The sequence below is a fragment of the Thalassophryne amazonica genome, chromosome 5 (assembly GCF_902500255.1).
Source record: "Thalassophryne amazonica chromosome 5, fThaAma1.1, whole genome shotgun sequence".
Taxonomy (NCBI): Eukaryota; Metazoa; Chordata; class Actinopteri; order Batrachoidiformes; family Batrachoididae; genus Thalassophryne; species Thalassophryne amazonica.
The window spans coordinates 84,786,827-84,810,319 of NC_047107.1; the positions used below are offsets into that span (position 1 = coordinate 84,786,827).

At 44.5% G+C, this 23,493-nt stretch overlaps 1 protein-coding gene across 1 annotated transcript in view; it reads left to right on the forward strand.

Moving 5' to 3' along the window:
• Positions 1–16,725, forward strand: part of ndufs4 (NADH:ubiquinone oxidoreductase subunit S4) — a 58,106-nt gene extending 41,381 nt beyond the window's left edge. The window contains exons 3-5 of the mRNA XM_034170758.1: positions 11,991–12,163; positions 14,654–14,727; positions 16,513–16,725. Of these exons, the coding sequence (XP_034026649.1) occupies positions 11,991–12,163; positions 14,654–14,727; positions 16,513–16,616 (351 nt within the window). The 3' untranslated portion in view covers positions 16,617–16,725. The remainder of the gene's footprint in view (positions 1–11,990; positions 12,164–14,653; positions 14,728–16,512) is intronic.
• Positions 16,726–23,493: the final 6,768 nt, after the last annotated feature.

Sequence of the window (23,493 nt, forward strand, 5' to 3'; positions counted from 1 at the left end):
CAGTACATTCGTGTAATCTTCGTCTGGCCCACCACAGTTACAATTTGTAATGTGTGACATTGAGGTACTTTCATGTTTATTCCAGGGAAGAAACTGCAGATTTTCTAAATGTTTCAATTTAGCACTAAACTCAGAAATAATTTTTTTTTCCACTCAGTGAATCATCTCTGCTACTAATGTTTTACTTTGTACTAAGTACGTTTATGGTTTGTGCATTTAAGGTGGTTCAAGACATCTCTAAAAGCTATGCAGTGAAGATAGACACGATGCAGAAGATTAAAAAATATTTTGAAACATTACCATCTGCAAACCCAAAACATAAAAAAAAAATCCAGCATCTCATTTATGACACTCAGACTAATGTGATATTGTGTCGTGAACCATTCGCTGTTGCTGCCTTTGGGTGAGGCGAACATGTTTTCCTCCTTTCTGTGACAAGGACGAATTGTTGGGGTTAAGTTGAGAGGGCAGCCGGAAATAATTACCGAGTACTTGTGAAGTTTTTTCTCACTCTTTTGTGTTTCTTGGGCTTTCATTTTAACAATCTTTTCAATGGGCAAATCTTGTTTATGATTATATTCAGTCTGGTCTTACCTCTTCGCATCGTAAAAGATGTCTTACTGAAACAAGCGGAATTTTAACTATCAGACCTGTAATTCACTAGGCTTAAATACCACTGGGAGATCCTTTGCCAAAGGAAAAGCGGGCTTTTGTGTGGGGTTCATGCAAAACGACCTCCTTTCTACAAATCAATGGGCAGATGACAGACAATGATGAAAATTTGATTCTTTGAAGTTGTAATGGCTATTGAAATGTGTAAAGTTCCTGTATTGAAAGGAAAGCACCCCAAAAAGCCCTCAGTCCTGGGTGGCTGCTGCCTGCATGCTGGGAGGTTTGTGTGTATTTTCTCGCACACTTCCCTTTGCTGGTTTGCTAATTCCCTGAAGTACTGGAGATGATCTCTGATAGCTGCTGGAAGGGACTCTAGTTGTTCAGAAATACGTTTATCCACATTCTTCCCTCTTTATGTCGTCAGGCTGGTTTGAAATAAGTCAAATACTAAACATTACATTAATGTTACGAGGCTATATATATATATATATATATATATATATATATATATAATATGGGTGATTCTTTAACTACGGGTACTATTGGCCTTGTAAATGTAATTTCCACCACACCATTGCCTTACAATATAAAGCGCCTTGGGGCAACTGTTTGTTGTGATTTGGCGCTATATACATGTGCTCTGATGTCATTGTTTATCTCCATAGAAACTACCCAAACAATCTTTCATACAAACTGTTTAGGGACATTACAGTGTTGTGGTGGAAATTACGTCAATAGTGTGGGACAACTACATTTTGTTTAAAAAAAAAAAAAATCACAACAGTTGTATGACATTGAATACTCCAATTATGTTTTGATTATTTTACTATTTTATTCAGAGATATTTTAAAACATTAGAAAAAAACGTTTCTTTACCATTCATTTTTATCATTGAAGATCAAAAGTCTGGGTGTGGGACAAGCACAAAATGGCAATATTTGCATATAATGATGTTGAAAAAAGGTGAAAAAGTCATCATAGACTACTAGAACAAATTTCTTAACTCACTTTCATTGTAAAGATAACTATAAAAGTGTGAAATGTCCCCTTTTTTCTGTTTTTCATACAATATGATCAAAGGACATAAGTGCCCGTAGTCTAAGAATCACCCATATATGTGTGTGTGTGTGTGTGTGTGTGTGTGTGTGTGTATATATATATATATATATATATATATATATATATATATATATATATATATATATATATATATATATATATATATATATATATATATACTGTTGTTCTTTGTGTCACAAGCCTCCATGAATGTAATACTGAGCATCTGGATCTGATTTCCTGATACTTTCTAAGCTTTCTGTTAAACTGTTACACAAACTGCACTGTCATTTTTAACAAACAACTTTGAAATTTTTTTATTATTATTACTGAACTGTCTAAGATAAATGCTGACACTTTTAGGTAGTTTTGGCCATTTAAAGTCTTGATTTCCAGATTAGTTTACCCACTTTCAGTATAATTACCCTTTCATACCAACCCGCTGACAGGTTTCCACCTTTCAGACCTGATTGGAAACCTGTGATTATGACACCCCACTCAACCCGGGTCATCCCATGTTGAATTTAACTTGAATGGGTTACACAAACGACTCTTGAAAACAGGATGTTCTGCTTCACATTGGTTGGCCCTCTTGGGATGTAACCTTTGATAAAATGGCAAAGAGGTGACTTAAGGTGACTTTATAATTGACTTTCCATTCATATGTGCGGTCTTCATTCTTTGTGGATAAAAGTCATTCAGCATAAATATGAGATCCTTGTTCTTTGTTTACTGCATTTATGCTGCATGAACATTTTGAGACAGACCTGTCCTGTGTTTACAAGGTTTTGTTGCAATGCTGTCAGAATGACTGTTCTTCAGTCCTCACTGCATTTTAGAATTCAGAATTGGTGAATGGAGTGCAAATATGACTGAGCTGTTAGAATCTATTGGAAATAAATTAATTATGGATCATTACAAATACTTTGATTTGAAAAGCATTTATAATGATTTTTTTTTTGTCTTTCTACGCATAATCTGCTACATGAACTATGATAAGATACGTAACACTCACTCATGCAATATGAGCACAAATATGGGCAGCAAAACTCACCTAAACTGTCAAAGTATAAACTGGATATTTGCACTCACCATACAAAAGCAAACGTCCCAATGCTTCAGTATCTTTTTCCATGTAATAAACACCGTATATACTGGATTTTGTATAACAGATTTTTGCTCACATTGGACTAAGAGCAGTCTCGATGTGCACAGTAACACGAGTATGAAATGAAGTTCAGCACCAACACTCACGATTTTAAGGAAAGTGGGTACCGCATTTCCGTGATTTAAAGACTGGGCTTTTATTTATTTATTTTTTTCAAACCATGCTCATCACAGGACCTTGTTGCCTGCACTATATTGCACTGCACTGTGTTAAGTGTCACACATATCCTTGGGTCTGACGAACTGGCTCTCCAGAGCCTGAGGCACCTGCTAAATCGCACACCGCAAAGGGCTGTAATTTGGCAGTTTCCTGGAATCTGGACTCATTCTTCTATGAGTACCAAAAATGCACCTTCATACACCTACTTTGTTTTTTGATATGTCAAAGTTTTTGTAGTCTGCACGTTGATTTCATTTTGATCATGGGATTTAGGGGAGGTGATGGTCTAGTGGTTAAAGTGTTGGGCTCGAGACCAGAGTATCCTCAGTTCAAATCCCACCCTGACCGGAAAATCACTAAGGGCCCTTGGGCAAGGTCCTTAATCCCCTAGTTGCTCTCGGTGTGTAGTGAGTACCTTGTATGGCTCCGTCTTTTAAAGTTCTGCATATCAACGTCATTGCATGGCCACGGAGAAGCATAAATCAGGCTTTAGGATTTTAAGGTGCCACTCTGCAGTAGGCTTGGAAAAAATAGTGACTCGACCAAATGTAATGTTTTTAATGCACACAATGTCTGGCGCATATAATGTCCGGTGCTTTTTTAAGACAGGCGTTTATTTTTTTTCAAGTGACGATTTGACACGCTCATTAAATGAGCTAGGTCCCAATTCAGGATTCCTCGTAGGTCATTCAGCGCCTCCTGACTGCAACTAATCCGTTACATACATATAACAGATTTTGTCCATTTTATACTTGTAACGGATTTCGATTATAACGGACAATATTTGCTGGTCCACCTAAATCCATTATATGCCATTATATGATTATATTATATAATATTGTAGTACTTGTGGAAAAACATCTACTTGTTGTGAAAGCTCACTTTTTTATTCTTGTGAATTTTTAGTTCTTGATTTTACTGTAAAGCACTGTGGACACCATCTGGCTTCTTTAAAGGGCTATACAAATAAATGATTGATTGAAGGGTTAAAAAAAACTCCAAATGTTTTCAGTGTGACTTTCATTGAACACTAAATATCAGAAAAAAAAAAAAAACAAAATGCGCAGTTTTAATTCATCAATGAACATTGCCGGAAAACAAAAAAATTCTTTGTGCTTTTTCAGCTTTTATTAAGACTGAATCACAACTTTGTAACTGTGGCATTTACAATGAGGCAAATAAGTATTTGATCCAGTCGATTTTGCAAGTTTTCCCACCTACAAAGAATGGAGAGGTCTGTAATTTTTATCTTAGATACACTTCAACTGTGAGATACAGAGTGTGTAAAAAAAAAAAAAAAAAAAATCAGAAAATCACATTGTACTGATTTTAAATAATTAATTTGTATTTTACTGCATGAAATAAGTATTTGATCACTTACCAACCAGCAAATAGTCTGGCTCTCACCTGTTAGTTTTTCTTTAAGAAGCCCTCCTATTCTGCACTCTTCACCTGCATTAATTACACCTGTTAGAACTCATTACCTGTATAAAAGACACCCTGTATAAAGTCTGCACATCCAGATCAATTACACTCCAACCTGTCCACCATGGCCAAGACCAAAGAGCTGTCTTAGGACACCAGGGATAAAATTGTAGACCTGCACAAGGCTGGGATGGACTACAGGACAACAGGCAAGCAGCTTGGTGAGAAGACAACTGTTGATGGAATTATTAGAAAATGGAAGAAACACAAGATGACTGTCAATCTTCCTTGGTCTGATGCTCCATGCAAGATCTCGCCTTGTGGGGTAAGGATGATTCTGAGAAAGCCCAGAACTACATGGGAGAAACTGGTCAATGACCTGAAGAGAGCTTGGGCCACAGTCACAAAGATTACATTAGTAACACACTACGCCGTCATGATTTAAAATCCTGCAGAGCACGCATTTTTTGGTATCAGCTCCACTCGCCGTGTTTGGAGGATGAGAACAACCCCAAGAACACCGTCCCAGCTGTGAAGCATGGGGGTGGAAACATCATTTTTGGGGGTGATTTTCTGCAAAGGAGACAGGACGACTGCACCATATTAAAGGGAGGATGGATGGGGTCATGTATCGTGAGGTTTTGGCAAACAACTTCCATCCCTCAGTAAGAGCATTGAAAATAGGTCATGGCTGGGTCTTCCACCATGACAATGACCCCAAACACACAGCCAGGGCAACTAAGGAGGGGCTCCATAAGAAGCATTTCAAGGTCCTGGAATGGCCTGGCCAGTCTCCAGACCTGAACTCAATAGAAAATCTTTTGAGGGATCTGAAACTTGAAGCCTGAAAAATCTGGAGAAGATCTGTATAGAGGAGTGGAGCAAAATTCCTGCTGCAGTGCAAACTTGGTCAAGAACTACAGTAAACGTCTGACCTCTGTAATTGCAAACAAAGATTTCTGTACCAGATATTAAGGTTTGTTTTTCTATTGTATCAAATGCTTATTTCATGCAATAAAATGTAATTATTTAAAAGTCATACAATGTATGTGTTGTGTGGGCCGCTGAAGAGGAGGTACTGCTGGCCCACCACCACCAGATGGCGCCCTGCTTGGAGTGCGGGCTTCAAGCACGAGAGGGCGCCGGAGCCACTGGGAGTGACAGCTATCGCTGTTCATCAGCACCAGCTGTCACTCATTCAACCCATCACCATCACCATAAAGGCCGGACTGCAACTCCACCTCCTTGCAGAGAAATCATCTACCATACAGGTAATTTTCTATGCTGTATCTAAACCAAACAATAGTCTGATCTCTTTTGCAGCCGTTTTCCTGTGACGGATTCCTTGTCTGCTGTGTTGGCATTTGGTGTGGACTGCGATGGCTTCGCCTCCCACCCCACCCAGATAAGTGGTTGTCTCAGGAGCTGCACGAGTGTGTGATTGGAGGTGGAGGTGCTCCCTCCTTACTGAACACAGACTGTGGGATTACTGAGTGTGCGTACTCACACTCATCAAACTGTTTCTGTTCTCTGCCAGCAGTACCAGGTCTGACTGCTGAAGACAGTGGCCACCTGGGGCGCAGGGCTTTGCGGCTCCGGTGTTCTTCAGATCCGTTGGTGGTGGAGGCTGTGTGGGTTCCGGCTCTTCTATCACCAGACGTCTTCTATCTTCGAGCCTGCCACACGCCACCTTATGTATGATTGACATTCCGCAGTATTGTTATTGTCTGTACTTCGTTGTGCGCTTCACAACATTAAATTGTTACTTTTTGGCTTATCCATTGTCCGTTCATTAACGCCCCCCTGTTGTGGGTCCGTGTCACGACACCTTCCCAACAGGATTTCTTGGCCAGAGTCATGGATCCCGAGGGGCGTCAACCATCGCTTGAACAGCCAATGGAAGAGCGAGTTGCACAGGCGCCAGCAGGAGGCGTGTTAGGTGAGCTGCAGCACATCTTAACCGCCTTTACTGCTCGGTTGGACTTAGTTACCGAGCAGAGCATTGTTCTCAATCGAAGGATGGAGGCTCTCACCGCCCAGGTGGAAGCACATGCTCAGGGCGCTGCTACAGCACCTCCTGCTGACCGAATGCCAGAGACAGACATTCCATTGGTCGTTCAACGAACCGCCCCACCTTCCCCTGAAGCATACGTAAGCCCTCCGGAGCCGTACGGAGGCTGTGTGGAGACGTGCGCGGACTTCTTGATGCAGTGCTCGCTCGTCTTTTCACAGCGTCCCGTCATGTACGCGTCAGACGCTAGCCGGGTGGCTTACGTTATAAATTTGCTTCGAGGAGAGGCACGCGCCTGGGCTACGGCGCTCTGGGAGCAGAATTCACGGCTCCTAACGATTTACACTGAGTTTGTGAGGGAGTTCCGACAGGTGTTCGACCACCCTCATAGAGGCGAGACCGCTTCAAGCGTGCTGCTGTCGCTAAGACAGGGGGGTCGGAGCGCAGCGAAGTATGCAGTCGACTTCCACATCGCGGCAGCGCGAGCCGGCTGGAATGCTGTTGCGCTCCGCGCCGCCTTTGTAAACAGACTGTCTCTGGTCCTTAAGGAGCACCTGGTGGCGAAGGACGAGCCGCGGGATTTAGACGGGCTTATCGACCTGGTTATACGGTTAGACAACCGATTAACAGAACACCGACGGGAGCGAGACGAAGGGCGTGGTCAGGCACAAGCCGTCCCTCTTCCTCCCGGGTCCGAAAGGGAGCCGACTTCCCCACGCTCCACAGCCAGGGCTCTCCACATGACGACAGCTCCCCCTGCTGACATTGCTATGGAAACGAGCAGGGCCAAAAAGCGATCAGATCAGAGACAAAGGAGGCTGCTCCGTGGAGAGTGTTTTCTCTGCAGCTCAACCGAGCACATACAGAGAGAGTGCCCCAAACGGTCAAAACAGCAGCACTCGTCCTTAGAGACTGGGCTAAGGGTGGGTCACAATACCCACGCGGGGAAACCCCAAAAATCTGCACGTATCCCAGTCACGATCCTGAGTGAGGATCTAACCCTTCACGCCCCAGCACTGGTGGACACGGGGTCGGAGGGGAATCTGCTGGACAGCAGATGGGCAAAGGAGGTAGGGCTCCCTCTAGTGGCCTTACCGTCACCATTGTCGGTGCGGGCACTAGATGGCACCCTTCTTCCATTAATCACACACCAGACACAGCCCGTGACTTTGGTTGTTTATGGGAATCACAGGGAGGAGATTGTGTTTTATGTAACACCTTCTACCTCCCGAGTGATTTTGGGTTTTCCATGGGTATTAAAACACAATCCCCGGATTGATTGGCCGTCTGGGGTTGTGGTTCAGTGGAGCGAAACCTGCCACCGGGAGTGTTTAGGATCCTCGGTTCCATCCGGTGTGACAGCTAAGGAGGAGGTTTTAGCCCCCCCCCCAATCTGGCGGCGGTGCCAGCCGAGTACCATGACCTTGCTGACGTCTTCAGCAAGGATCTGGCACTCACGCTGCCCCCACACCGTCTGTATGATTGTGCCATTGATTTGATACCGGGCGCTGAGTACCCGTCCAGCAGGCTGTACAACCTCTCTCGTCCGGAACGCGAATCAATGGATACCTACATCCGGGACTTGTTAGCTGCCGGGTTGATCCGGAACTACTCCTCCCCGATGGGTGCTGGTTTCTTTTTTGTGGGCAAGAAGGACGGCGGACTCCGTCCATGCATTGATTACAGAGGGCTGAACGAGATCACGGTTCGCAACCGATACCCGTTACCTCTGTTGCATGGAGCCCAAATTTTTACAAAATTGGATCTTAGGAATGCTTATCACCTGGTTCGGATCCGGGAGGGAGACGAGTGGAAGACGGCATTTAACACCCCGTTAGGTCACTTTGAGTACCTGGTCATGCTGTTCGGCCTCCCCAATGCGCTCGCGACGTTCCAAGCATTGGTTAATGACGTCTTGCGGGACTTCCTGCATCGGTTTGTCTTCGTATATCTAGACGATATACTCATCTTTTCTCCGGATCCTGAGACCCATGTCAAGCATGTACGTCAGGTCCTACAGCGGTTGTTGGAGAACCGGCTGTTTGTGAAGGGCGAGGAGTACGAGTTTCACCGCACCTCTTTGTCCTTCCTGGGGTTCATAATCTCCTCCAACTCCGTTGCCCCTGATCCAGCTAAGGTTGCGGCGGTGAGAGATTGGCCCCAACCACCAAACCGTAGGAAACTGCAACAGTTCCTCGGCTTTGCGAATTTCTACAGGAGGTTCATTAAGGGCTACAGTCAGGTAGTTAGCTCCCTGACAGCCCTGACCTCCACTAAGGTCCCCTTCACTTGGTCGGATCGGTGTGAAGCCGCGTTTAGGGAGTTGAAGCGCCGGTTCTCGTCTGCACCAGTTCTGGTGCAGCCTGATCCTACTTGCCAGTTCACAGTGGAGGTGGATGCCTCTGACTCAGGGATAGGAGCCGTGCTGTCCCAGAGCGGGGAGTCCGATAAGGTTATCCACCCTTGTGCCTATTTTTCCTGCAGGTTGACCCTGGCTGAGAGGAATTACGACGTCGGCAATCGGGAACTCCTTGCGGTGAAGGAGGCTCTTGAAGAGTGGAGACACCTGTTGGAGGGAGCGACGGTGCCCTTCACGGTTTTCATGGACCATCGGAACCTGGAGTACATTCGGACCGCCAAGCGGCTGAACCCCAGGCAAGCCCACTGGTCACTGTTCTTCGGGCGCTTTGACTTCCGGATTACATACCGCCCCGGGACCAAGAACCAACGGTCGGATGCCCTGTCCCGGGTGCATGAAGAGGAGGCCAAGGCCGAGTTGTCAGACCCCATAGAGACCATCATCCCCGAGTCCACTGTCGTGGCCACTCTCACCTAGGACGTGGAGAAGACCGTCCGGGAGGCCCTGACACAGAACCCGGACCCGGGGACCGGCCCGAAGGACAAACTGTACATCCCACCAGAGGCCAGAGCTGCGGTTTTGGACTTCTGTCATGGTTCCAAGCTCTCCTGTCATTCCGGGGTGCGCAGAACCATGGCAGTGGTCTAGCAGCACTTCTGGTGGGCGTCTATGGAGGCCGACGTCCGGGACTATGTCCAGGCCTGTACCACCTGTGCCAGGGGCAAGGCTGACCATAAGAGGACTTCAGGACTCCTCCAGCCCCTACCGGTACCTCACCGCCCCTGGTCCCACATCGGCCTGGACTTTGTCACGGGCCTCCCGCCGTCCCAGGGCAACACCACCATCCTCACGATAGTGGACCGGTTCTCCAAGGCGGCCCACTTCGTGGCCCTCTCAAAGCTCCCAACGGCCCAGGAGACAGCAGACCTCCAGGTCCACCACGTCATGCGTCTGCATGGGATACCAGCGGACATCGTCTCAGACCGTGGCCCTCAGTTCTCCTCTCAGATCTGGAGGAGTTTCTGCAGGGAACTGGGGGCCACCATGAGTCTCTCGTCCGGGTATCACCCTCAGACAAACGGACAGGCAGAACGGGCCAACCAGGAGCTGGAGCAGACCCTCCGTTGCGTTACCTCCGCGCACCCGACAACCTGGAGCACTCATCTGGCCTGGATCGAGTACGCCCACAACAGTCAAGTGTCGTCAGCCACCGGCCTCTCCCTGTTTGAGGTGTGTTTGGGGTACCAGCCCCCATTGTTTCCACTTGTGGAGGGAGAGGTCGGTGTGCCCTCGGTCCAGGCCCACCTCAGGAGGTGCCGCTGGGTGTGGCGGACCGCCCGTTCTGCCCTGTTGAAGGCCCGGACGAGGGCCAAGGCCCATGCAGACTGCCGGCGTTCCCCGGCCCCTGCATACCAGCCCGGGCAGGAGGTGTGGCTTTCAACCAAGGACATACCACTCCAGGTCGAGTCTCAGAAACTGAAGGACCGCTTCATCGGACCATTTACAATCCTCAAAGTCCTCAGTCCTGCCGCGGTGAAGCTGAAGCTGCCGGCTTCACTGCGGATCCATCCTGTCTTCCATGTGTCGCGCATCAAACCTCACCATATTTCACCCCTCTGTACCCCCGGACCGGCGCCGCCTCCTGCCCGGATCATCGACGGGGAGCCGGCTTGGACCGTGCGCCGGCTCCTGGACGTCCGTCGGAAGGGCCGGGGGTTCCAGTATCTGGTGGACTGGGAGGGGTATGGACCCGAAGAACGCTCCTGGGTGAAGAGGAGCTTCATCCTGGACCCGGCCCTCCTGGCCGACTTCTACCGGCGGCACCCGGACAAGCCTGGTCGGGCGCCAGGAGGCGCCCGTTGAGGGGGGGGGGTCCTGTTGTGTGGGCCGCTGAAGAGGAGGTACTGCTGGCCCACCACCACCAGATGGCGCCCTGCTTGGAGTGCGGGCTTCAAGCACGAGAGTGCACCGGAGCCACTGGGAGTGACAGCTGTCGCGCTTCATCAGCACCAGCTGTCACTCATTCAACCCATCACCATCACCATAAAGGCCGGACTGCAACTCCACCTCCTCGCCGAGAAGTCATCTACCATACAGGTAAGTTCTCTGCTGTATCTAAACCGAACAATAGTCTGATCTGTTTTGCAGCCGTTTTCCTGTGACGGATTCCTTGTCTGCTGTGTTGGCGTTTGGTGTGGACTGCGACGGCTTCGCCTCCCACCCCACCCAGATAAGTGGTTGTCTCAGGAGCTGCACGAGTGTGTGATTGGAGGTGGAGGTGCTCCCTCCTTACTGATAACAGACTGTGGGATTACTGAGTGTGCGTACTCACACTCATCAAACTGTTTCTGTTCTCTGCCAGCAGTACCGGGTCTGACTGCTGAAGACAGTGGCCACCTGGGGCGCAGGGCTTTGCGGCTCCGGTGTTCTTCAGATCCGTTGGTGGTGGAGGCTGTGTGGGTTCCGGCTCTTCTATCACCAGACGTCTTCTATCTTCGAGCCTGCCACACGCCACCTTATGTATGATTGACATTCCGCAATATTGTTATTGTCTGTACTTCGTTGTGCGCTTCACAACATTAAATTGTTACTTTTTGGCTTATCCATTGTCCCTTCATTTAGCCCCCCTGTTGTGGGTCCGTGTCACGACACCTTCCCAACAGTGTTTTTCTGATTATTTATTTATTTATTTATTTTTTATTCTGTCTCTCACATTTGAAGTGTAACTACGATAAAAATTGCAGACCTCTCCATTCTTTGGTTGGTGGGATAACTTGCAAAATCGACAGTGGATCAAATACTTATTTGCCTTACTGTATGTAATTGCAATAAAATATTAACAAAACGCTTCTGAAGCACTGTGAAAACAAAAAGCAGTACTTTGAAAAAAAAATTCATTCTTAATCGACAAACCCAGAATTATCTTAATTCCTGTTGTTTTACACACATCTGGTTAAACTTTGTCGTGGCCTTCACCCACTTGCCTCAATTCGGATAACGGACTTCTTCAAACTTAGTGCACATAAACAATTTCAAATGTGTATGTGCTGTTTTTAATTCTGATGTGTGCCATTATTACAGTAAACAAGTAATAATTGTGGACTAATTGCTGTCTGAGGTAACTGGAGTGTAAACATAATTCCTTCACTGTGAGATCAATAAAGTATATCTCATCTCTTGTCTGTGTGTGTCTGTAGGACATCACCCCTCTAACTGGGGTGCCAGAGGAGCACACTAAAACGCGTAAGGTTCACATCTTTGTTCCTGCCAAGAACTCCATGCAGTCAGGAATCAACAGCACCAAGAAGTGGAAGATGGACTTTGACACCAGGGAGCGTTGGGAGAACCCGCTGATGGGCTGGGCCTCGACGTAAGAACCACCTCATCGTAACTTGGTTCATTACAGTTATTTTAACAGCTTTGGCCGCTGTTACAAGTGTGCACGTATAGAAGGGAAATGTTAGACAGGATGAGGGGAGATGTAATGCAACCAAAAATCCCTGACCAAGATTTGAAGTGTGAGAGTTTTAATGAATTTGTATGTGATATGGCCCACTAGGGCCATGTGCGTAAAAGTATGTGTAGGCACAAAAGTATAAATGTGCATGCACCATCTTTTAGTCCATGTTATGCACAGTCTGTTCTCATAATCTTTAATCATTGTCAAATTGCATGCATGTGTGTGGCCTTGAATTTCACTCACATCTTTAGCCAGAACACACCCTCGAATAACCAACACCCCAGGTTATTGGACATAGCAGTGAAAGAAAATAAAGAGCAAAGAAGCACAATTTCACCAAATTTGAAACTGTGACACCTATCAGACAAATGTTTTTTGGTCTCACAGTCGTGAACAAAAGAAAAGCTATGATGGGGGAAAAATGAACACAGCTGCAGCTAGAGACTAACGGCTCTCTAAAGGAGGCCGCCCCCGTCCCAACACTGATGGGCAGGGCCAAGATGACAGCACAGAAAACTGCAGCAGATTAGTATAAACTTGTGCAACATTTGCACAAAATTTTTTCCACAATTGGTAAAGGTGTAATTGCATTTATTTGTGTTTTTAATCTAAAACAGTTGATGTCTTTACGTGCTCTCCAGCCCACTTTCCACCGCCACGCTCTCTGAGCTACCTCTTAATCACGTACATTGGAGCGAATTAGGGCAGGAAGTGAAATTTCAACACCAAAATCAAAGAATCTGCTCTCAAGTGTGACACCAGACAGCACTAGAAAAGAATTGGATTATTCACAAACTGCAATTGTTTATAGCACTGACAAGAAACAAAAATATAGATGAAAATATATAAAACACACTCTAAACACAGTAATGTAGTTTGTGAATACGAAGTAAATTTCATATCTTAATATAGGGGTGTGTGTGTGCGAAGTAGACATGGGCCGATAACTGGTTTCACGGTATACTGCGGTATGAAAAAGCCACGGTATTAAAACCACTAAAATTTTCCGTTATACCGTCCCTATGGTATGAGCGGGTTATGAGAATTCTTGACAGGCAGAGTGGAGGTGGCCGCTACTGCCCTTCCCCCTGGTGCGCATCTCTCTGTTTACAAACAGGTAGCTAACGTTAGCTAGCTCTGCATCATGGCTGAAGGAGGCGAAGCCTGCACTGAACTTTCCCTCCATCTAAAAGGACCAAGTTGGCTGTATGGGAGTACTTTGGCTACCCGTTTAATAGAAAAAATTACTGGCTTTTTCATTTTATTTTCCACGGAACAGCCCTTCAAACCAAAAACAGTGGCAACAAAGCACCGTAGCTATGGCCTGTGTTGGACGCGGAGCAATTCAAGATACCTGCAAAGGATTATATGGAAGGAGTAAACTTTATCCCATCTTTGAAACCACTGAGAAGTACAAACAGTGGACTTGAGTCGTGCTTGTGGTCGACCAAATTTCTCCCACAAACATGTCAAGAAGGACAAATACATCTATTCCAAGCACTTTGTTGGTGAAGCTGGGCCAAATATTGAGCATCTGGAGTTCCGGACCTTATTCCAGCCATGTTTCTCCCTTAGCAAGTAAGTCATGTTTCCCACAGGGAAGATGCTACATGTCTAAAAGAGTAACTATCATTTTTGTTTTTTTTTTCTCTAAAGTTATCAGTGGTATAGTGCTCGTAGCAGTTGACATCGCGTCAGTTAGTGCGCCTGAATCATGCGCGCTTCATATGCAAATAGCCATAATGTTGTTAAAGCACATTTTAAAGCTATACATAATACCACGAAACAGCGGTATTTTTGCCTGTGGTTATCATACCGTCCAAATCTCATACCGGCCCATGCTTGGAGAACCGAAACATCTGGGAAAGTTTATTGAGATGAAGCAAAGGAAACTGGCTTACTCTGTTTATTGAAAACAGTTAGTGGCGTTCTGACTACACACAGCCTGTTGATGTCTCAAACACACCTCATTGTGGTTGGACAACATCCAAAGTGCACATGCGTGACATGCAAAGAGATATTTCTAATATTTTACGTTTTGTTTTACGTCAAATTCTCACCTTTTTTGTCATTGTACCATAACCATATGCATGCACGTTACGGAGTATACATGAGGTGCAAATATTCACACTTTATAAATTGTAGTTCATGTGTATGGAAAAGTCATAAGCATAGATGTTTGTGGCACTTGAATGCATGTGCCGTAGAACAGTTTTTCACAGTTCAGACACAACCATGTGTGTGCACAAAAACAAAGACTAAATTTTTGTCATCATTTTAATTAAAATCGTGTACATGGGCGCTTGTTGAGCTGCATATATTGTTGGTGTGTGTTGTTTTCTCCATCATAAAGGATTCCAGGTGACAACTCTGCAGCTCACGGTTGTTTTGGTCTTTCAGGGCTGATCCCTTATCCAACATGGTCCTCTCATTCTCATCTAAGGAAGACGCCATTGCTTTTGCTGAGAAAAATGGTAATACACACACACACACACACACAGAGTCTTTGCCCCCCCCCAAATTCTATGAAAAAATAAGACGTCTGCCACAGCCAGGTGGGATCTGGGTGGAGCTTTGACTCATCCAATCACTGGTGTCCTCGGCAGTGCGGTGGTGGTTGTGGTGATGGGAAGCACCAGCGTCGCACTCTTCACGCTGACCTAACTGTGTAGAAAGACTGGAATCATTCTTCTGAGTACCAAAAATGCATCTTCATACACCTACTTTGTTTTTTCATATGTCTGTATTTCTTTGAGAGGTTTACCTGCTCTCTTCCACAGCATGTCTTTTTCCAGATTCTCTCCCCTCAGCCCCAGCCAGTACCAGCAGAAGACTGCCCCTCCCTGAGCCTGGTTCTGCTGGAGGTTTCTTCCTGTTAAAAGGGAGTTTTTCCTTCTCACTGTCGCCAAGTGCTTGCTCACGGGGGGTCGTTTTGACCGTTGGGGTTTTTCTGTAATTATTGTATGGCCTTGCCTTACAATATAAAGCGCATTGGGGCAACTGTTTGTTGTGATTTGGTGCTATATAAATAAAAAGATTGATTGATTGAGGTTTTATGATTTTGTTTATAATATATACAAGGACGCTGCAAAAGCACAGCGCTTCATGGTGTTTGTTTTTTTTTTTTTTTAAACCCAGCTGCTAATTGGTAGCAGCTGAAGAAGTAATAAAATCTGTTTTGGATGAGCACAGTTTCAAACTGATTTCCCAACAATGCTGATAATGTTTGTTTGTAGACAATAACAATAAAAAAAATGGAAGGTACTCAGAGAACGCATACCTTTGCCGTTGCCACATATTACTTAGACGTTGTTGTGGACCCTGGATCCAAAATATGTTCCAGATCAAATTCAAAATAAAATCCCTAATTTTCTAGGACATTATCCATCTGTTCACAAAATTTCATTAGCATCCTTTCACAACCTAAATGTTGCTATGTGCCAAACATTCTTCTGGATTGCAGTTCCAGAATATATTCTGGATCACATCCAAACTTAAGTCACTTATTTCCTGGAACTTTATCTATCTGCTCACCAAATTTTAATGACATCCATTCATCATTTTTTGAGTTATCCTGCTAACAGGCAAACAGACAAATGCTGGTAAAAATCATGGCTTCCTTGGCGGAGGAATTGATGTTTGGTTTTGTTGGTCAACACCTGCAGTGGTGCCTTCTGGAGTTTTTCAGTAACATTAAGATCATTCAGAAAGGGCATTATTGTAGACGGTAGTTTAGCTTAACATGTTTGAATGCAGTGACATACACACTGTGCTGAATATTAAATAATCTGTAGCTGGTGCCTGTTGATTGATTTCATCTGCCCAATACCAGTTATGCAAAATACTGTGTGTATTAGTGCCTAATTAAAGCACAGATCTGATGGATTACAGTGAACAAGTGTCTATTTTACTGGTCATGGAATGCTGGAGTCGAGCCAATGATAAATCACAAACAAACGATTATTTCTGCTAATAAGAAAGCGGTCCTGCCTTCAGCGTGGTTGATGCATTTTTCTTTCCAGCAGTGTTAAACAAAGTGCACATCAGCTTGGAGAACCAAACCATCTGGGAAAGTTTGTTGAGATGAAGCAAAGGAAACTGGCTTACTCTGTTTATTGCACCATGAAAACGATTAGTGGCGTTCTGACTACACACAGCCTGTTGATGTCTCAAACACACCTCATTGTGGTTGGACAGCATCCAAAGTGCACATGCGTGACGTCCGTGGCCCCATCACTTACTCTGATGTTTTTCTTCAGGTTGGAGCTACGAGATAACAGAGAGACGGAGCTCAAAGCCCCGAGTGAAGTCCTACGGCGCAAACTTCTCCTGGGACAAGAGGACCCGGAGGTCCGCTAAGTAAACTGAAGACGCACATCTGCTGGTTGGCTGGACTTTAGTTTGTTGAGCAAACCCGTGTAATTAACTGAACTCCTCAATAAATGCATCACCATATACATGTGTAAGCCAAACCTTTGAGCTTTTATCACTCAAACATTCACCTCATTACTACCTAATGAAGTCCTATTGATTAATGAAGTGTTTGTTCTCTCAGTTGTGCAACAGCAACACAAGGAAGAACATTTTATTCCAATCAGAACCAGTTTAAGATGTCTCCAGGCAAAAATCAGTGACATTTTTTCCTTTGACTGTTTCCATCCCCTTACCTGAATTTTGTTATTGTTTGAATTCTGTTATTGTTTGGAGACAACTGGAACTTGAAACATTTAACAACATCTGTGCGCCACCACTGGCCATGCCGTTGTCCTAAAACATGCACGGGTAGCCATGTGCCGCTGAGAGCCAACATTCTGCAGGATTTCATTGCAACCAGCTGATCTGCACAGCTTTTAGGAGATGGGAGGGGTCCGGCTGTGACATCATCCCCTGAGGTGGGCATTGTAACCAAAACCTATAGACTCTAGCTCAGCAGTTGCGTACAGTGGGGGGTGGAACAGACCATGTTCTGGTACTGAACTGTCATGGCATGGTTCAGTACAGGTAGTCACGTAGTGCAAAAAAAACAACAAAAAAACAAACACAAGGCTTAACCAAATTTCACACATACAAGTGCTTTCCGGACACCACAGAGTTGGCTACACTCTTTCTGACTGTGGTGAGTGGAAACTAATGATCCACAGGAGCTACACAGGACCCTCCAGCAGGATGGGAAAACTTTACGGAAACAACAATGGCAATGGTGAGTGACGAGGATGGTGTTCAGCAGTTAAAGGGTATGTGAGTGATCAATCAAAATCATCCATCACTTTGCTCTTGTTGCTCACAAACGTCCTGATGCATTCACTGTCACTCGTAAATCCTATTCTTGTCCATCCACTCCACATGCACTGCCCTGAGAGGAGCTGTGTTACTCTTATAGCACACTGAACTTCCTCACACATACAGTGGTGTTCAGAATAATAGTAGTGCTATGTGACTAAAAAGATTAATCCAGGTTTTGAGTATATTTCTTATTTTTACATGGGAAACAAGGTACCAGTAGATTCTCACAAATCCAACAAGACCAAGCATTCATGATATGCACACTCTTAAGGCTATGAAATTGGGCTATTAGTAAAAAAAACGTAGAAAAGGGGGTGTTTACAATCATAGTAGTGTGGCATTCAGTCAGTGAGTTCGTCAATTTTGTGGAACAAACAGGTGTGAATCCTATTTAAGGATGAAGCCAGCACCCGTTGAACATGCTTTTCTCTTTGAAAGTCTGAGGAAAATGGGACATTCAAGACATTGTTCAGAAGAACAGTGTAGTTTGCTAAAAATGTTGATTGGAGAGGGGAAAACTTGTACGCAGGTGCAAAAAATTATAGGCTGTTCATCTACAATGATCTCCAATGCTTTAAAATGGACAAAAAAAAAAAAGACGCGTGGAAGAAAATGGAAAACAACCATCAAAATGGATAGAAGAATAACCAGAATGGCAAAGGCTCACCCATTGATCAGCTCCAGGATGATCAAAGACGGTCTGGAGTTACCTGTAAGTGCTGTGACAGTTAGAAGACGCCTGTGTGAAGCTAATTTAGTTGCAAGAATCCCCCGCAAAGTCCCTCTGTTAAATAAAAGACGTGCAGAAGAGGTTACAATTTGCCAAAGAACACATCAACTGGCCTAAAGAGAAATGGAGGAATATTTTGTGGACTGATGAGAGTAAAATTGTTCTTTTTGGGTCCAAGGGCCACAGACAGTTTGTGAGATGACCCCTAAACTCTGAATTCAAGCCACAGTTCACAGTGAAGACAGTGAAGCATGGTGGTGCAAGCATCATGATATGGGTATGTTTCTCCTACTATGGTGTTGGGCCTATATATCGCATACCAGGTATCATGGATCAGTTTGGATATGTCAGAATACTTGAAGAGGTCATGCTGCCTTATGCTGAAGAGGACATGCCCTTGAAATGGGTGTTTCAACAAGACAATGACCCCAAGCACACTAGTAAACAAGCAAAATCTTGGTTCCAAACCCACAAAATTAATGCCTCGCAGATGTGAAGAAATCATGAAAAACTGTGGTTATACAACTAAATACTAGTTTAGTGATTCACAGGATTGCTAAAAAAAGCAGTTTGAACATAATAGTTTTGAGTTTGTAGCGTCAACAGCAGATGCTACTGTTATTGTGAACACCCCCTTTTCTACTTTTTTTTTTTTTTTTTTTTTTTTAACTAATAGCCCAGTTTCATAGCCTCAAGAGTGTGCATATCATGAATGCTTGGTCTTGTTGGATTTGTGAGAATCTACTGAATCTACTGGTACCTTGTTTCCCATGTAACAATAAGAAATATACTCAAAACCTGGATTAATCTTTTTAGTCACATAGCACTACTATTATTCTGAACACTACTGTACTTGGCATCAAAACTGAGATATGCCACCAGAGCTAAGCAGACAAAAAAAATTGGTTGCTTTTATCCACACCCCCATTGTACCACATTTGTGCTGAACTGTGAAGTCCAAACTGTGGTGTAAACGGAACCGTGACTTCTGTGTACCATTCCACCCCTACTGTACAGTTTTCTGCATTACCACATGATTTTAATTTCTTATGAAAAGAACCGACAAAACTATGAACAGACAAAAACGCAAAACCTGCTGAGCTTCTCACCCTATCTCTGAGACACCAGCCACCCTTCTGAGGAAACCCATTTGGTTACTTGTACCTGTGATCTAGTTCTTTCGGTCATGACCCAACCCTCATGACCAGAGGTGAGAGTAGGAACAAAGATTGACCAGTAGATCGAGAGCTTCGCCTTCTGGCTCAGCTCCCTTTTCATCACAACAGTACGGTAGAGTGAATGCAATACCGCCCATGCTGCTCTGATTCTCCGGCCAACCTCACGGTCCATTGTCCCCTCACTCGTGAACAAGACCCGAGGTACTTGAACTCCTTCACTTGGGGCAAGAACGCATTCCCTACCCAGAGTAGGCAATCCATCGGTTTCCTACTGAGAATCATGGCCTCAGATTTAGAGGTGCTGATCCTCATCTCAGCTGCGTCACACTTGGCTGCGAACCGATCCAGTGAGTGTTGGAGGTCACAGGCTGATGAAGCCAACAGGACCACATCATCTACAAAAAGCAGTGATGAGACCCTGAGCCCACCAAACTGGAAACCCTCCTCCCCCCAACTATGTCTCAATGTCCTGTCCATGAATATCACAAACAGGATTGGTGACAAGGTGCAGCCCTGGCGGAGGCCAACCTCCACTGAAAAGGAGTCCGACTTACGGCCGAGCACCCGAACACAGCTCTCACTTTGTCCTGAGAAGGGACCCCTCACTCCATACTCCCACAGCACCTTCCATAGTATCTCTCGGGGAATCCAATCATACACTTTCTCCAAGGTGGGCATACTCCCAGGCACCCTCCAGGATCCTTGTGAGAGTGAAGACCTGGTCGGTTGTTCTACGACCAGGATGGAACCCACATTGTTCCTCTTCAATCAGAGGTTCGACTATTGGCCGAACCCTCCTTTCCAGCACCCTGAAGTAGACTTTACCAGGGAGGCCGAGTAGTGTGATGCCCCTGTCATTGGCACACACTCTCTGGTCCCCCCTTTTTTTAAATATGGGGACCACCACCCCATTTTGTCACTCCTGTCCCAGACCTCAACACAGTGTTGAAGAAACGTCTCATCCAAGACAATCCCTCCACATCCAGAGCCTTCAGCATTTCTGAACGGTTCTCATTAACCCCTGAGGCCTTGTCACTGCGGAGTTGTTTGACTACCTCAGTGACCTCCACCAGGGAAATTGATAAAAATCCCACATCAGCTTCCAGCTCTGCCCTTACTATAGAGGGTGCGCTGGTCTGATGCAGGAGCTCCTCAAAGTGCTCCTTCCAGTGCCCGATTACCTCCTCAGTTGAGGTCAACAGTCCTGTCCTTGCTGAAGACAACTTGGATGGTTCCCCGTTTTACTCGCTTTAATCCAGCAAAGTTCAGGTGGGGGCATTTTATATTATTTCAGTTTGGCTATAATCTCATTAGTTAGCTAAAAACACAAGTTCTCCGTCAGCCAGTTCAAGCGGTGAATAACAACCTCTATTCCTTCCTTCAGATGGCAATGACAATTTTTGGGAAAGCCATAAATTCTTTGTAAATGGCCAGCTATTCAGACTTGGCAGTGTGGATGTAGCTGGTGCTTGTTTATGGCCTTTGTTTTCAGTAAACAGCGGCGTTACTCTGCGCCGAGCCCCAAACTGCGTGACTGCACCGATATTCACACACCAATCACGGACGCCTAATTGCTATTGGTCTTCGTTAATTATCGCAGCGCTTTGCAAATCTTCACAGGCTTGCGCTTGCTTTTTGTTTTGTTACGTCACGTGGCACATCAAAGCACTGATCTGATATGAGCGTAATGGTCCATCTGAACCGCACAACATGAATGACGGCATGTGTTGCTTTTCCCCTTTGAAATTCCCTCAGAAAAATGCTCTTGGCACAAGTTGATACCATAAAAAGTTGAAAGCATTCTTGCGCAATAAGAAGAATAGTATATATGAAACGAGAGGCAGTGTTCAAAACCATCACTGCAGTGAAAACGGCAAAAAGGTGAGAAAACAAATGGAGTGTTGATGGGAAAATATTTTCCATTTTAACTTCATAATGTGCCGGACGGATTTATGAGAACATGCAGGGAAGCACCTGCTCATTATTCCAGTTTCAGTAGAGTTTCCACTCACTGTGAAAATATCAAACCAAACTGGGTCATCATTACGTGTTTTAGGGGTGTTAGGTGTTTTAGGTGATCTCTGCAGAGCTGAGTGATGCTGAATCTGTTGTCATTTCAAGTGACCATAAATACAATATATTTAATTCTTTGTCCTTGTGGGAACACACAGGCTTTATTGAATGCTGTGCTTTAGCAGGAGACCTGATGTGACCATGTTGGTTTGAACCACTGCCAAAACTTTGTTAGCAGAGTTTCTCTAAATAGCACTCACCTCTGCACACGCACGCCACTGCTTTCTGGCCGGTGATGATCTAATGATCGCTGCTGTCAGCTCCGGGTGCTCAGGCACGCAACCCAGCCCACGTGCAGCTGGAGAGCTGTGGTTTTACACCACAACTTACAGCCACCCAAACAAAAGGCAGTACTGAAAAGATTTCAAAATTTCAGATTAGATACTTTTGCTGACATACAAATGCAGAATATACAGTAGGGTGTCCCAAAAAATGCCAACTTTAAAAAATTTTGAGTCTCACCCACCAAAAAGTTTCCTTTTGGTGAGTCATTCTCACATGTAAAATTGTTTGCCAATCAGACATTATTTAGAGGTGGCTCAAGGTCACCAAACATTGAAAATCTAACCGCGACAATCGACATCGGTGCAATAATTGGAATGTCATATCTTTGCCACTTTTAGAACTATTAGATCACTACTTTTCAGATGTGTGCAGTTTATTTTGGTAATTTAGAAATTATAGCAACAGATTGGGTGCTAGATGTTTACTGCAGTGACTATACAGGTCCAAACTTGGCTCCAAACCCAATTTGTGCAGAAGCTGGGCTTCATAGTCAGCCTATAATATTGGTCAGTTAGACAATTTATTTACATGTTCTATTTACAATACTGTGTTTACTTACTTTTTATTGTGGCTTTATGGCTTTGTTTAATATTTTTTGGTACTTTGTTGATAACTGTCTGCATTCTGCAAGTGCTTACAGATTAATCATAACTGTTGAAAAAAACCCCACTCTGTTAGGGCTGTTTTTATCATTTCTGTATAATTAGTGCAATGAAAATACTTATATGAATACTGAAAATCAGCTGCTGGTTAAAGGTATGTAATATGTTACTGTGATGCTTTCATATGGAATATATCAATGTTTCTAGTGTTTAGAGAGACCAAAACTGGTGTGTCCATATAGTGCTATAGGTTTCTTTCACTTCCCAGTCTTCCAGGTTTCAGATCTGCAAAAAACTGGCAAAACCAGCCAAGTTTGGAATTGTATATTCACTCCATTAAACATCAGGCACCAAATCTGCTGCTAATTTCTAAATTACCAAAGGAAATTGTACACAACAGTGGCAGAGATATGACATTTCAAATATTGCACCAGTGCAGATTGTCACAGGTAGATTTTCAATGTTCGGTGACCTTGAGCCACCTCTAAATAATTTCTGATTGGCAAACAATTTTACATGTGAGAATGACTCACCAAAAGGAAACTTTTTGGTGGGTGAGACTCGAAATTTTTTGTTGGCATTTTTGGGACACCCTAATATACAGTGGGACAATGACAGACAATATACAGAAATTGGGCTATTAGTAAAAAAAAAAAAGTAGAAAAGGGGGTGTTCACAATAATAGTAGTGTGGCATTCAGTCAGTGAGTTCGTCAATTTTGTGGAACAAACAGGTGTGAATCAGGTGTCTCCTATTTAAAGATGAAGCCAGCACCTGTTGAACATACTTTTCTCTTTGAAAGCCTGAGGAAAATGGGATGTTCAAGACATTGTTCAGAAGAACAGCGTAGTTTGATTAAAAAGTTGATTGGAGAGGAGAAAATGTATATGCAGGTGCAAAAAAATTATAGGCTGTTCATCTACAATGATCTCCAATGCTTTAAAATGGACAAAAAAAAAAAAAAAAACACGTGTGGAAGAAAACAGAAAACAACCATCAAAATGGATAGAAGAATAACCAGAATGGCAAAGGCTCATCCATTGATCAGCTCCAGGATGATCAAAGACAGTCTGGAGTTACCTGTAAGTG